The sequence below is a fragment of the Semicossyphus pulcher genome, unplaced genomic scaffold, assembly GCF_022749685.1.
Source record: "Semicossyphus pulcher isolate SPU_LCO1_2020_fin unplaced genomic scaffold, fSemPul1.0.p SCAF_5, whole genome shotgun sequence".
In the NCBI taxonomy this organism is placed as follows: Eukaryota; Metazoa; Chordata; class Actinopteri; order Labriformes; family Labridae; genus Semicossyphus; species Semicossyphus pulcher.
Genome location: NW_027211726.1, coordinates 10,886,254 through 10,903,063, shown reverse-complemented (window position 1 = coordinate 10,903,063; position 16,810 = coordinate 10,886,254). Strand labels below are relative to the sequence as shown.

Below are 16,810 nucleotides of genomic sequence, written 5' to 3'. Positions count from 1 at the left end.
GGTGCCTCTCGGACACATAGGAAGGCAAAGAGGCTGCAAAGTTCTTGTCCCTAAGAGGCTCACCCTCCAACCTACACGTCTGCAGTGGGCGGGGGCGTGTAGCACAGGCTGTAGTTCTGCAATTGCCACGGGGTACGTGCAAACTTTGCTAAGCTAATTTGACAAAATATAAATGAAATAAAGAAAACTATAAATCCATATATTTGTGGTGGGATTGTTGGAAAACGAACAGAGAAAGTACAGAACAAGCTGTCAGAGTAGTAAAAACAGACGACAAAAGGTAGAAGAGAAATGTCCCAGAAATCTTCCCCAGTAAGAAGGAAAACAGGGCATGAAAGTTTTGTCCCAAACAGCTGTAGCAAACAAAACATGCAGACTCTCACTCGCTCTCCACGGGTTTGAATTCTTGGGTTACTGGGGAAAGCCGTCTCCCACCAAATATCAAAGCCTCTTTCTGGCATATCGCCCTCTGCAACAGCTACAGGATGTTCTCTGTTCTGTTTAGTATTCCATCTCATCTTCGTCCCAAAGTAAATGATCAAGTGTTTGCAACTATTTTGGGCAACATAAAAGGAGGAACGTGGAAAGCAGTGGTTGAAAGGCGAACATACAAACTGACAAAAGAGGTTAGAAGAGAGACGAAGGAGAGCTGGAGCAGGGAGTGAAGAGTGAACCGTAATTTACAGAGGAGCTTCTGTTGGTCCGGAGTGGAAAGCAAACAGCTCACCACCATTTCCTTTTAACAACCCCCCCTCCTCCTCCTCCCTTCCTCTTCAAAACCAAAACCATCACCGGCTCTCTCCACCTCCACATGATGTCAGCCAGGAGGAATTCAATCTCAGAAATTATATCATGAATGATGCATAAGACGGAAAAATGCATTTACCCCGGCGTCAACACAATGAGCTGTTGTAGCAAACAGCCTAATGGAAAAATACGGAGGGTTACGCCGACGAAAATGTATTATGAAACCGGGAGGACATTTGTGAATGTTGTCGACTCCTGAGCCGAGGGAGCACGACCAAGGACGTAACCACAGCTTATGAGGAAATTCCTCAATATTTCCTACAAAGGCAGGAAGAATTTGTGTCGGAGTCCTCGGGGGGAGCGAAGCAAAGAGTGTCTCTGCATGCATGTGTGCCTTCCCGCTTTTACTCTGCATGCATGAGGTTTGTCTCCTTTCGCTGGAGCACAGGGGTAAGGCGGGTGTGCCCGTCTTCCATGTTAATAATGAATTTTTGATATGAGCTCCACATGAAATTTTAATCTCTGGAATATTACCTCACCGAGGGAGATACAAAATCAAATCAGGGGGTCGTGATTAAGCGGGTGAAGCGCACATCGACCCATTTAAATTCACATCAACCCGGCATCAAAATGTATGAGCCGTGACATTGATGGCAGACATAATTTAGTGGTGTTATGTCTGTTTTTGCAAAGCAAAGGTGTGATCCCTCCATCAAACATTCGTGAAGAGGGAAAATGAGGCTTGATACGGTCGATGGTGCATCCTTGATGCTCGGAAATGTTAAAGCACAAAGCCGGTGATATTCAATATTCTTCAACAAATCCGAGAATGAATTTGCTGCCTGTGTAGCCGAGGCCTGGTGTCGCTCATTACTCTGCTAAACACCTTCATTGTTAAAAATTATTAAAAACACACGAATGAGCCGCACCGCTGCACTCGGTGACATTTTACCTCATTACACAGAACACTGGCAGGAGAGGTGATCCCACATCCACTCTTCTGTCAGTGTAAAACCTCACTAGAGCCACAAATGTGCATTAATACGCAGGTGAAAATAGTCCCTTTTTTAAGAATTAAAGTGTATATGTGCAACATTTTTATATAGATAATGCTTATAGATATGAATAGGCTGGATTGGTTGGTTGGCTCCGTCTATATTTTATCATTAAGACCTACAGAAAATATATATTTCCAGGAAATATTTTCACCAGGTGTTACAGATTATACCGGATATGGGACATATTTGAGCCTCATCTGCATCATGTTTGTCTGTTAAGTGCTCTATACTGCATTGACGTGTTCAGGCAATAGACAGCACACATCCTTTTCTTGGACAAGATCAGGATGGTAAATTTAGTTTAGGTTTATTCAGGTTTAAAAATGTAAAAAATTTTATGTCCTCCGAGACGGAATTTACATCCAAATGAGACGTAGCTCGCTCTAACAGGAGAAAAAACGAGTGATCTGGAAAACAAGAAGTTAATAATTCAGACTTCATTTTCCCGTGCTGTTCATTTGTTGTTAGTCTGCCACTTTATAATTTCAGCATCTAATGTCCAACTAAGTCTTGATAACATGCTTAAAAAATGTGCAATGTGCAAGTAATGTCATCGGTGTATGCCTTAACACCAGTCCCTTTCACGCATGCACTCCTGACACTCCTCACATGTCCATTACAGCGGGACATTTTCCTTGTTGGACGGGGGCAGGATATGATGTTAAATGTACATTGTGGTCCCCGCAACTGTCTAACAATTCTGCCTTTGGCCCTCAGGAACCTGTTAATCTCTCCAATTTGGATGTTTTAAATTGTCCTGTTATGTGCTGCTCTTCTGGTTTCACACCGGTTGCATGATATAAATGTCATCACTCCGCCAATCTTGGATCCCATCGGCTATAGTCTGACAACGATGTAGCCTCTGGGGACACCTGTGAACATGCCGAGAAAAAAAAACAGTTTCTCTTGTGATTGACTTTAATTAACGGGTCTTACCTTTGCTGAAATTTCACCATCATGATGCAGATTAGTAAAAAGTCAGAATGAAGCTTTGTCAGGTCTGTCCTCAAGAGGAGAAGAAAACTACTTTCAAAATGCTCGTTTGTTGAACGGAGGTCAGATCAATCATCTCTGATGCATTCGAGGAAGTCGGGAAATCTAAATGCTGAACGGCTTTCGTGACACCACGTCAGGGAATTTATCTCAAGTTGAATTTTAGATCAAAACAGATTCTTAGCTGTTAGCATGCAGATGTCTGTTTATAGAGATTAATAAGAAGCTAAATCGTTGTCAGATGACGCTGATGGGAGCCGGGATGTCATTACGGCGCATTAAGCTCTGTCTGCTCTCCACACGGACTGTTTTTCCTGCATACACTGCAGCCTGCTGATACGTGATTGGTCAATATTACTCGGACTACAAGCTTACTACAAACGGAAACCAGAACACTTGCCGTCCCTAAAATCCACGTCAGATTCTACATTTCTATGTAGAATCTGTAAATAGAGATTATCACTCTGCCAACTCGCTCACGGTGAATGTTCCTGACTCTTACCTGCTGCATTCACACATCAGCTAATCCCGACTTCTTGCTCCGAGGCTGGCAGGAAAATGTCCGCATAAACTCGGGGTGAAAAATATGTCTGCTTGCATTCACACATGCAGCCCACTCGGACAATGTCGGGACGTTTTCAGGAGTGCAGTGCATGTGTGAAAGGGGCTTCTGTGTCAAACTGTTAACTTCAACTACCTCTGCAAGCCTGATTCACCTTCAGTGTTAAGCACAGGATCCTCCACGTACCTCAGATGTGCATTCAACTTCACACTAACATGGCACATGGAAGGACGTACCAGAAGCCGCCTGTGTGCTCACTGCGCCGTATGCTGGATGAATATTTCACCAGCTTTACCAGCAGAGAGCCGGGCCGAGCTGGGAGAGTTGGTAAAACAAAGCCCCACCGCTGTGTTAGCATACTCAGAGTCTCAATAATGTATCACCCACTTTTGTTCCTCACACAGCATCTATCATCCCGGCATAATACAGAGCAGCCAGAAAGCCGTTTTCCATAAGCAGTAATAGGACAAAGATTGACAGTGTGTGCATGGCTGTGGGTATGTGCATGTATGAGATGCGGTGCCGCGCAGGAGCCCGGTGTGTAATTATGTGAGTGAATGAGTGTAGATCTTAAAACCAAACTAAACACCTCGGTGCCTCTGGGCTGCTAGGACACACTCAGTTGTCATTGGCTTGGATTGCACTCCTGGGAAGAATTCTGCAGCTGAATAATGTGATGTATTAAGCTGTGCTCTGCAGCAACGTATGGTAATTTGTAAGATTTTTATTTAATCAGGTAACATTGTATTCCAGCCAAATGGAACACTGCGTGAGCAAGGTGAGCCTCTAATCTTTGGCTCCGGAGCTTCATAGTCGGCTCTTTTTATCTTTTCTATCTCATGAAAAATACGTATTTTAATAAAACTTTGAGCCCTGTGACAAAGTTTGAATTACTTTCTGGTGTGAAAATGAGAGGTTAATTATTGTGTGTAAGCAACCATCTGTTGGCGTGCAGATTGTCTTGTTGCAGCGATTGAACTGTAAATGCGTTATTGCATCAGGTATCACAGTAACAATTAGACAATAAGGTACGTTTCCATTAGAGATGTGCTGATAAAATCCATTCACTGTGGCAACGTCATTTTAGGCCTGAAGTTCCCTCATTAAGAGTTTCATGCATTAAGATTTACAGGCAGAAAAAGAGAGCATCATAAGGTATGGGCCAACGCGCCGAGTCCAGGTATTGGGAATGCAACAGTTGGATCTGTACATCCATAGTTTCCATCCACCTGTTAAGAAAAACAGAACAGAAATTCGGAAAGCCATTGGAAAGCCGGGGCAGCTGTGGCTCAGTGGTAGAGTCGGTCGTCGTTAATCAGAAGGTTGGAGGTTCAATCCCTGACTGTTACAGTCTCAAGTGTTCTTGGGCAAGACACTGAACCCCAAGGCATAGCCATTGGTGTATGAATGGGCATAGAACTGATTGGAAATTGGCACTTAGACCTTTGCCATCAGAGTATGAATGAGTGTTTAAATGTGACATGTAGAGTAAAAGCACTTTAAGTGGTTGGAACAGCTTTCGTAGCTAATAAGATAATAAGCTAGAACCAGGCATTTAAAAAACGAGACATTCTTCAAATACACTTTGAACACCTGGTTGTAATGTACTACAACCAGACGGTGGCTGTAGCGCATCTGAACGCTGTTTGCTAGCCGCCATTAAACAACAAAAGAAGAAGAAAGCATGAGTGCAAAATGGCGTTTGCACTGTGAGATTCTGAAGCAGAGAAAAATACAGAGGCTTCTGCAGCCTTCGAAGAGTTCTGTGGAACTCGACCAAATTGAAAATGAGGTCAAAATCTTTGCAAGGCAAAACTAGCAAGTCTACAACAACTATGCACAGTCGTCGAGTGGGTCTCTAGGGCTTTTTACACTGCTAGTCCAAGGCGGGATTATAACGCCTCTGTTACGTTCCGTCTTCTATGTAGAACGCACGGAGGCAGAATGGTGGGGCGAAGTCGTCCCGCCTCTGGGCCGGCATTGTAGGCAGTAATAGAGGTGTAACCGAGATGAAACAGCGTCAGTGTAAACTGCAGAGCCTACAGGGTGGGAAATCGCCTTGTGTATGTATTTGAAGCAAGCGCTGTTTGTTTACAACTTGCGCACGTTTCGCTTCCGCAACGCTGGAACGCTATTTAAAAACACGCACTGGGGCGGCTTTACGCCAGCGCTCGCATGGTGGCATGAGGATGGAGCTTCGTTGCGGCGCTGAAGCGGAACCGCAGTGTAAAAAAGGCTTCTGTCTCTCCTTCAGTCACATGTTTGCAAGTAGCTGGGAGTTTTTGAATACAGGTCAAATAGTTTTCACTGAATATCGAATTGTATTTTGAGCTTGAAATGTCTGTCATGCACTCGATATCTTCAAAAATCAAACCAAAAACGAAACAGTGAGTGTTACGTAACATAGATCTGGATCACGTCATCTTATTTTAGAAGCTACAATCAAATACCATGATGCTGTGCATCAGAGTAACCAGTACGTTATTAACTTACCTTCTCATATCCTCATGAATAACACAGGTTTTGATGAAGGAGTGCACTGTTCAGTCGTATAATTTGTGTAACATTTCAATAAAAACATATCAAAGCATCCTTTCTAATCACTCTCATACCTACAGATATAAATGCCAAGGTTTTTAAAGACATACCACCCAAAAGAGGGACTCAAATTATGAGTTAAAGTAAAGATAATATCTATAACACAACACAATACAGTTGTGAAGCACTGACAGCTGTTAGCCTACATGGTAAGTTTGCATTCTTTATCTTAAACCCCTGCCAATACCCATTTAAAGCAGCGCTGTTACAGCCATGTTGAAGTGACAGGTGTTTTAGGCTGTTTGTTCAGACGTAATATGGTAATTGGATAAAAACAGGCTGCCCTGGGTGATGGCACACATCCTCGCCTTCACAGCCTTTTGTTTCCAACAGAAGGTTTGAATCAGGAATGTGGATTTCGTCAGGGCCCCCCCGTCGAGCGGCAGAAGGACCTCACGCATCACCGGCTTGTTCTCTCGCTGTCTTTCTTCTGCTCTGTAACATGCTGTTCTGTGGCTGAGCGCGAGACATTTGTGTGGTTATTATGCGTGTTTGTACGTCTCTGCTTGTTTGGAAGGATGTGTATCAGACTGAGAGAGAAGGCTGATAAAGGTTGTTAGTAGTTTCAAGTCTCCTGCAATCTCCTGTAAATGGTTGCAGTGGACGGAGGCCGGCTGGGATAGGGACACTCTGCAATGTCAACTCTTGGTTGTGGATGGGTTTTGAAGTGGGGTGTCACAAAGGGGCTTGATAACAGACAGAATGGCACAGTGTTGAGAAAGCGTTTGACGACAGCTTCTACAAAGAGAAAAGTAAAGTGATCCTGCCATCCGCTCATCAGTGGCACCAGAAAATGTTGAGAAGCGCTCATCAAAGGCCAGTAAGCCGCCCGCCTGACTTCGCCTGCTGTTGTCTGACCAGCTGACTAGCCGGCTGACAGAATGATAGCTCCTTTGTAGTGCTACCTTTTTGTCTCTGAATTTTCTGGCTCCTCACAAATTAAACTCGAGCGTTTGAAGTGAGTTGATGCGCTCATACGCTTCTCCCTCAATCCCCCTTCGCCTTCCTTCCACTTGGTCGGCCTGCTTGTCTTTTGGAATGCATTTTGCAGACTCAGACTCCCACAGCAAGATCTGAGCACAACCTATATACAAGAGCGGAGGAAACCCTCCCTCTGGCATCTGCAAACATGTCAGCAACACATCCTCCCAGCAGCAGCAACGCAGCAACTACTGCTTCCTCGCAGTTTTCTCCAAGCAGACAACACGGAACCCCATTGTCTTTGGATTTAATTGTGCATCTCCGGGCTGCTGGTTAGTCACACTACAGGCCGGAGAGGCATACCTGAGGGGGAATGGTGTGGTGCTGAAACAAGGATTGGCTAACGCACTCATGCACATGCACCAATCCCCGGTGGAGTATGCACTGGTGCTTAGAGGAGCGTCTGAGAAGGCCTGTCAAGCCAATTATACATACAATTTTAATCTCTTGAGCAAGCTGAAAGAATTGTGGAAGGGAGAAGGACGCAAGGATAGAAAGTGAAGGAATTGGACGGTATAGCAATAGCAGCGGTAAGGAAGGACAAGCAGGAATACTTGGGGAAAGAAAAGGGAAGCAGAGCTGCGTTTCCACCAAAAGTAACAAGAAGTTTTAGTACCAGGTACTTAAAAGTTCCCCCAGCCCAGTGTTTTCTGTCTTTCTGAGGTCCAACGTTCTGTGTAGATTAAACATACACCGATGAGCTATGCTGTGTAGGTCCCCCTTTTGCCACCAAAACAGCCCTGACCCATCGAGGCATGGACTCTCCTAGACCTCTGAAGGTGTGCTGAGGTATCTGGCACCAAGACATTAGCAGCGGATCCTTTAAGTCCTGTAAGTTGCGAGGTGGGGCCACCATGTATCGGACCACCATGTTTGTCCAGCAAATCCCACAGATGCCCGATTGCATTTAGATCTGGGGAATTTGGAGGGCAAGTCAACACTTAATGTCGTGTTCCTCAAACTATTCCTGAACCATTTTTACAGCATTATCCTGCTGAAAGAGATTAGGGAATACAGTTTCCATGAAGGAGTGTACTTGGGCTGCAACAATGTTTAAGTAGGTGGTTCAACCACTCAGGAACCAATCAGAAATGTTCAGCTTTGCCTTCAAAGTCCCTGTACTTTCAGAAATCACTACCTGTGGAGCAGGGATCTTTTGGCAATAGAATAAAGTTCCTGGGAATCTGACCCTGGTCCCTGCACTGGAAACTCACTGAATACTTTCAAAAGTTCCTAGTCCTTGGGGAAAGTTCTTGCAGTGGAAACGCAGCTTCGTATGAGAATTAAAGGACAGGACTGTGCTAGAGTGAAAGTTTTGCAAAGAAGAAGAATTGGACAAAGAGGGGCTATGGAGAGTTCAGTGGTGTGAGAAAGGGGATAAAAAAGACTGGGAGATACAGTGTGAGGAGAATCTTGACAAGACAGAGCGGGCAGCTTCATGCCTCAACGTGGCGTTAGATGCACTGCCCCCAGTCAGGACATACATCTATCTGTCTAACTTTTATCAGTTAAATGGATACAGCCCTGAGAGCCCCATAGGCGGAACCCGAGACTTCTAACGTTTGACGTCTCTTTTTCCCTCAAGCTTTGTCAAAAGGCAACAAGAGCTTCCTTTAATGTGTTGTATCGGCCTGTCATGTCAGCTGTCTCTCTCTCCAGCTCCCTCTTCCCTACCTTTTCACTCTTTCACCTTTTCCACCACCACCCATTTCCTCTCTTATTTTTTTTGATCTTCCTATTTTTTTTTCCTTTCCACTAATACCCCCCCTCCTCCCCTCCTGCAGCATGGTAATGTTCTCAGAAATTACAGTGAGGTAAACAGAGCAGGGTGTCGAAATGAAATAACAGCTACAGGGCTGTCAGCTCTAGCAAGGGGGCCATCCGTCAGTGGGAAATGACACGTCTGCCGCCTCCCCTCAGCCTCCTCCTCCTCTTGTCACACACACATACACACACAGTTGGATTCCTCCTGTCCTCCTTGTGGCAAGGTGAAGGAATTATGCTCATCAAAGGCCCAGCGCAGCCTGGAGCCTTTCCATTAGCCTGCTACAACACTGGTCAATGGAGGGGACACACACTTCTGGGAAACATACACACAATAAGGGGAAATAGGCGCACACACACGCACAGCATTACAGTATTTGATGGAACAAGCGCATAATTACTCCGAGATAGGATATATGCACAGGTACACACACACACACAGACCTCAATTACCGCTTCATTCACAGCCCTGACAGCAGAGTGTGTGCGAAGGCTGACATTAAAGGAAATTAAATCTCCTGGCGGAATGGGCCAGCCCGTCTCACCTCCCGTCAAAACGCTCCCATTTTCCACTCCTCCCCGTATAACCTTCTCAGCTGGGTATTTAGGGCTTTGTGGTGCGGAACGTCATCAAAGAGGAAACTTAGCGAGGCGGCCTTGCGTATAGGCGAGGCCTCCCAGAGATAATCCCCGAGCAAACGTAGCCCTGCGCTATTAGCCCGCGCTAACAAATTACCGCTTCACGTTCCGCCGCACTCCTTTCACCGCGTGTGCTGTCACATGCTTATAGGAGGAAGTGCTTCCATTCAACAGCACTCACACTCTAACTGTGGTATCATTGGCTTAGCCCAGTGAGTGAGTCAGTCAGTTAACTCTTTGATCCAGACCTCCTGTCTGCATTGGAATACGAAGCCTATTTGACATAATCCTGAAAAACATCGCCTCACTTAACGGGAGAAACTCAAAGGAAAGCACAGCTGCACGGCTACACACACACCAAAGGGACTTAACAGGAGAGTGACACGTGTACAGTAGATTTTTACGGGCAGATTTAATTAAGCCTCATTCACTGCCAAATCCTGTGTTATACAAACGCTCGTGAGCCCTTTCCTCGCTCGCCCTGAAGCGCATAAATGTGACAAACCTGCAGAAGGAGGAGGAGTTTAGTTCGCCCCCAAAGTTAGGTAATTGAGCTGCGTTTTTTCTTTCCTGTTTTCTACGTCGGGCACCGGCTCTCTCCCAAAGGCTTTAATCAGATCAAACATGTCCTGTCAGATAAGACGGCTAATTAATCAGGGGAGGGACCCGTCTTCTCCTCCGACAGACGGGGAGATGAAGGCAGGTGGAGGCACTTCCTCTCCTCCTCCTTAACCTCTTCCTCCGACGTCAAACAGAAAGCAAAACAAGGCAGAGGGAGACAGCGTTGCCTGTGGCGAACCGCAGAGAGCCTGTAAAGATTCTCAAAGACAGTGTTTACATGCAGGCTGCTGCTACTGAAGTATCTCAGCAGCCCCCTACTGAGAAGAAGACAGACTTCTGGATTGAAGTTGCTGTTAACAGCACTGCATATATGCCTGTGAAATAGATCACTGAAAATTCACTTTTCTTATCTTTTTTTAGGCATTTATTTGAGTCTAAATCAAGTGAACTCAAAGTAAAGTGCCGCTTTTCACAGATCACACGGCTCTGTGTGGTTTAGGAAAGACATTTTTACCTTCTACTTGCCCTTGACTTTCTTCTTCTCTTGTCTTTTTGCCAGTTTTTAAGGTTTATGAGACTGGACTTGGCCGATGCAACTCACACACTCATGGACTAATGAAACTTTTCCTTTAGCATTAATACCAACCTATAAATTCTTTATAGACGTATGTCTTGCTAAATTGCTATTATTATTCAGGATAGCATCAGTAGCCTTCCTTCTTATTAAATGATAGATCCTAACCACCACAGAGATCATTGCCTTTCAAAGGCCCTCCACTGCATTATTGATCTAAACTGGATTAAAATGCTTACAAGAGTGGCTGTTATTAAATGTGAGAAGGGAATTTACTCTTGATTTATTGCAGTAAATACAAAAATGAGTGTGTCTACATGCATCTTATCAGGGTTTTAAAGTATCTGGGTTATGTGTTGTCTATGTAAACAGCATATCCTGGTTAATAATAAACCTGGATAAGCCCCCTGGAATATTCCAATGGGAGGCAGATTATTGTGACATGAAAACACATGGTCAGAGTTCCTAACATTCTAAGATGGTGAGAAATCAGATGCACACATAGGATCAGAAACCTGGATACTGTCCTGATCATGTATGCAGGTATACAAATAACAAGGTTTATGTAAACATAAAATCCCAAGTAAGATCTGATCTAGGATAAGGCTTAAAAAACTGCAGAAGTGTAACTGGCACTAAGTATCGATTAATTTACAAATATGTGGCGCGTGCTTCATGACTCCTCGTGGTGATGCTTATGACATGACTGAGGGTAACTGTGAACAGAAATTAATGTTTGATTGTTTGTTTGATTGTTTAAGAATATAACAATTATCGCAAAAACGCTGTATCATGATAATATCGTTATTGCAGGCCATGTATCGCATATCGTATCGTGTATCTTAACGCGTATTGCGTATAGTATCACGTATCGTATCACGTATAGTATCACGTATCGTATCACGTATCGTATCACATATCGTATCACGTATCGTATCGGGTATCGTATTGCGTATCGCATCAAATATCGTACCACGTATCATATCTTGTATCGTGTATCATATCGGGTATTGCATTGAGTATTGCATTGGGTATCGCATCATGTATCGTGTCACGTATCGTATCACGTATCGTCTCACGTATCGTCTCACGTATCGTCTCACGTATCGTGTCACATATCGTATCACATATCGTATCACATATCGTCTCGCGTATCATCTCGCGTATCGTATCACGTATCGTATCGATACAGTTCACAGCCTCAGGAATCCATTCAGAATTAACATTAAGATCCACATCTATTAAAAGAAATACAGTTGAATACACTCATTTGACAAATGTGAAAATATACTGACCCTAAATGTGATATGGAAAGTGCACAATTGATCGTCGTCGTCGTCGTTGATGTTATTTACATCTTCCTGAGTGTGCCTGTCGACCAACTGCAATTTCTACTGTTGTCTACATACAAATATGAGCTGCAGTGGATCTTAATCTAACATTTGTAGTATTTGTTTATTCATTACTTTGCACTTTTTTTATATACTGCTTTTGGTCTTGTGCTCTTGTGAGCTGTACCTCCGGGTGGTCCTGGCTGCTGTTGGATGACAGTTATGGAGATATGGATGTTGGACAAAGAGAGGATAAGTGATGAATGAGCGCTTGTAACAGATCACAATCTGGCTGCCTGCCTGATTGGATAGATCCACCTGAGTGGGGGGATGGATTGATTGAAATTTGATATGTTAGAAATGAATATCCTAATGGCATCATAAACAATACATAATTAGAGATAAGGAGGACGTAATGTTGTTTGATGTTTCATTTAGAGGATGACTGACTTGTGGCGTAGATGGATGGATGGCTGGTTGACTCACGTGGTGGCTGCGTGGCTCAGTGACGGATCGACTGCTGGGGCTGGGCTGCTGTTTCCAGCTGTTCTCCTGCAGAGCTCACGGGGCCCTTTGCTACCTCAGGCTGCACCCAGCACCAGCTGTGCAGCTTCACCTAGCTAGCAGCAGCCTCTGGGCACTACAGAGAAAACCCCTGTTCTACAATACACACTACACAGCGTCTCTCTCTCCGTTTCCCCCTCTCTTTGTCTTGATCTTTAATCTTCACACTTAAAATCGGGTAAAAAGAAACACCCAGAGGATTCCATACGAGCTACTTTAAATATGTACAGCACGCAAGATGTTTACAACACTTTCCGCTCACGCAAATCCATAATGTAGCCGACAAGCTCAGGGTCTCACACACACGCCCAGAGGGACAATGAGCTATCGATGCATCCTTATTGCATGTGAGCATGTGAATGTGTGCTTCAGTAAGGCCAGAACGTCACGCGAGTTCAGCCGGAGTTCGGCAGCATTGCGACGTGTTACATGTTGACGGCTCACGACACAGAGCTGATGCATTTTTCATAACTCCAACAACTCTTGGTGATACAATGTTTCTCATCTTTTCCTCCTCTCTCTCTCTCTCTCGTTGCAGCAACAGGAGCAGGACCCCACCAACCTGTACATCTCCAACCTGCCAGTGTCTATGGACGAGCAGGAGCTGGAGAACATGCTGAAGCCTCTGGGTCACGTCATCTCCACGCGGATACTGAGGGACGCCAACGGGGTCAGCAGAGGAGTCGGCTTTGCCAGGTACGCAGTAATGATGATGACATAAAGGCAGACACTCTGATCAATAGGTTATCCTTCTTATACTTTGAAAACAATCATTGATTTTAAAGGGTTGAAGTGTTTGAGGTATAAAAAAAAAAGTTGGTGTATTTCCGTCAGTGAATGCAGACAGCACGGCCATGTTTGGAGAAGCAAGTACAGACAGAAATTAAGCGATGCAGCCCTTTGGAACAATGTGTACTTTAGCAACTACAAAAGTCCCAACTTAAAGAAAGGACATCACTTTAATTATAAGCTTTATTTTGGAACATTGGCATGTTTTTTAACCCTACAATATCTCATGCAGCCTACTCTATCAAAGCTGTTTGGATCAGCGGTTTATAAAAGAGACAACAAATACAAAAAATTGTGGTATTATAAAAATGATGGATACTTTTATAAACCAGAGTATACAGAGGAATAAGCCGACAACTTAGAGGAAGGAAAAACTAATGAAGTTGTTCAGTAAGTCATGTAATTTATTTATTTTGCTCTATCTGTTCTAAAGTACGGAAGCCCAAAGCGGACATGCATCCATACATTTTATTTGCTCTGTTTTCCCGGGATAACAAGATACAACAGATCTTGACGTATTTTTCTTGTTATCTCGAGATAACAAAGCTGGTTTTCCCGTAATAACGAATTAAATTTAGTTTATTTACTATTTATTTTTCTCATTACCTCGACATAACAGTGCTGGTTTTCCTGTGATGACAAGTTAATTCCGGTTGTTTTCTCGAGAACGTATTTTTTTTGTTATCTCGACATAACAAAGCTGGTTTTCTAATTATAACAGATTAATTTATCTCATTATCTCGAGACAACACGGCTTGTTTTCTAGAAAACAAAACAACAGGCTTGTCACTGTGATATTACAGACCAGGACATGCCATGCTGCCATTACCCACGCTAATGAAGTAAGTTCAGCCTGTTTCGATATTTGTTTTGTGCTTTTGCAACAACTTTTGTTCGTTTTTATCTCGAGGTAACGAGAGAGAAAAAAACCCGTACATTTAAATAAATAAAGTAAATAAAATGTATGGATGAATGTCCGCTTAGGGCTTCCGTACTAAACGTATGGTTGAGCACGGGTGTACGTGTTCGTTTTACAAAATCCCCTTTTAGAATAATAATCTCTCCTGTAGGTAATAAACTCATCATGATAAGGGCCTCACAAAGCCCCTTATAAATCCGAACTGTGGTGGCAAAACTTTCAGCTGTCAGTTTGTTTCCTAAAAAACTTAACACTTCTTTTCAATGTAAGCAGCAGCGAGGCTTCTGACTCCATTAGATATCTTACATCCACAGGTGTGCTAAAATTACTCACTGAAGTCCGGGGTTAGCTTGCGATGTCGTTTATTTAGTTTTTTCTTTCATCACTCATGCAGAGGAATCAATTTGTAACTTACAACATTCGTTGCGTGTCACAGTGTTTCTTCCTTCTTACTTATGGATATATAAACACAGATTAAAGATGACTGTCAAAAGTTTTAGGCTTCCAAAGTACTCACTCACATTCTCAACATATTTGGTGTTTGTAGTTTCGGTGCACACGTGAATGATGCACACAAATAGAGCCATGTACGTTAACATGCACTGGCATTAAACGCAAACTATTTACAATGTGCGTACACATGTCAGACTTCTGTCAGATGAATCCTGCCTCCAGGCTGCAGCATCCTGGCTGTGTGTCTGCAGGTGGTCTTTTTTCATGCCTGTGCACGTGCCTTTGCATTCACACACGTTCACAGATCCCAGCAATTACCCGCCGTCCTTACACAATATCCAGAGCTGCTGTTATTTCCACCAGTGATGCCCACCGCCGAACAGTTTATTTCTTTTTCTACTTATAAAAGTTTCCTCTTCAGCCTGTTAATCCCCCAAAGTCATAAAGCGCTCTGTCCTTGTCCTCGGCAGCCGCCACCAGGCTCTCATTCCTCTCCGCACATCCCTCCCTTGTTTACCCAGAGGAGGCCACTGACGGCCACACAAGCGCCATCTTGCAGGGATTTTTCTTAATCACCTGCTCTGGCTGAACTCCTCTCCTATTCCCTGCTCTATTACCGAGGGTTACAGCAGGACAGACGAGCCAAAACACACACACACGCGCGCGCACACATAAACAGGCCTGTACAAATGCCTTCACACCTGCGCATGCACATATACCCGCTTTCGCACGTACGCACACAGACAGGTAGGCAGCCTCCTGCAGACCAACAAGCAGAGCACAGCAACAACCTGCCACGAGCCACCTGTTCAAGCAGACCTCAGTGGGTGGAGGAAGAGACGTGATGGAAAGGGAGAGTGAGACGGCGGGGGCAGGAGAGAGAGGGACAGGAGTGTGAAACAATGGGCAGGTAAAAAAGAACTAATCATAGAGGTTATTACGAGGAGAAAGAGAAGGTGACGGGAAGGAGGAGAGAGTTCGAGACGGAGAAAGATTGAAGAATAGAGAGGGACTCAAGGGGGTGGAAAAGAGTGGGGTTTTTTTGGTGGGATAAAAAGGGAAAATTAGACAGGTAGATGTTACCGCCTGCAGGTGCATCAACAAATAAAAGGAAAGAATAAGAATAGAAATCCGTGTATTTTATGGATTGTACAGCTCCCGCTCTTTCAACAGACGGATGGACAGACAGCTGCGGAGGGCCGGGCCATGAGGGGCATTAGAGAGAGTAAACTGAGCTAAGTGTTTGTGGGCCGATCCATTACTGTTATCAGAGCCCATTACTCCAGCCCCAGCACTAATCATTGCAGACAGCAGCACCTGATGCCATTAACCAGCAGCACACAGAGAGAAGCCAGCCTGCCTCGCTTCCTCCAGCTACCTGGCTGCCTCCCCGACCGAACCAACAGACAGGCCGGCTGACCGGTTTGCTTCCCTATTTCTGCCTAACAGCCCGTCTGCCTTATTTACTCCATGTCTACCCACCTGTTTCCTGTCTACATACCTGCTGGAATAAGTGAAGGAGGGACAGCGCAGAGCAGGAGGAGGAGGAGAACAATGAAGAGCCAGAGGGGGTGTGAGAGAGAGCGCTAGGGAATAGCGAGGGAGCTAACACTTTCAGCATGATTTTTCATCCACTTTTAAACAACAAAAGTAATCGCAAAACTGCCTGTTTTTGTTTCGATGATGCAGAACACAACCACATAAATCATTATTTCACAAGCCGCGCTGTGCGCAGTGTTTTTAGGCTCTCGTCAAAGAGTGCTAAAGCGATAAGGAGGTTAGCTGTGCCTCATGCAGATGCTCTCGTCGCTCTGGGCTGTATACTTAAATTGAAGCATTACAGAGAGGATATTGGCATGTTTGTGCAACCATGCTGATGTGCAATAGTGTGTGTGTGAACATGGATTAGGAGCATATTATATATGTTTGCATACAAGTGTATAGATTTTATGCAAACATGCACTCGTTGTGTATTCGCTTCGATTCAATTAAGCTTTACTGACATGGCGCTTTAATCAGAAAGCAAAAGCAAACATACAAACACGGTAAAAATATACAAAACATGATGTGAGATTTTGTGCAATACAATGAATCAAACAACTTAACATATAAATAAAGCTTAAACATGCAGCATATTGCTGTGAAATTATCAGATGATCAGAGTAAGTAAACGTATATTTATTGGCAGTTTTGATACATAATTTGTTTTGGTAATCTTTCCTTATTATATGGCTGTGTTAAATACTTGATTCTGATTGGTTAATGACGGCATTCCAA

At 44.1% G+C, this 16,810-nt stretch overlaps 1 protein-coding gene across 4 annotated transcripts in view; it reads left to right on the top strand.

Annotated features, from left to right (window-relative positions):
* rbms3 (RNA binding motif, single stranded interacting protein) overlaps positions 1-16,810 on the top strand; it is a 320,758-nt gene that overhangs the window by 220,786 nt on the left and 83,162 nt on the right. For all 4 annotated transcript variants that reach the window (XM_069681044.1, XM_069681042.1, XM_069681046.1 and 1 more), the window contains one exon: positions 12,911-13,068. In XM_069681044.1, coding sequence (XP_069537145.1) covers positions 12,911-13,068 — 158 coding nt within the window. The remainder of the gene's footprint in view (positions 1-12,910; positions 13,069-16,810) is intronic.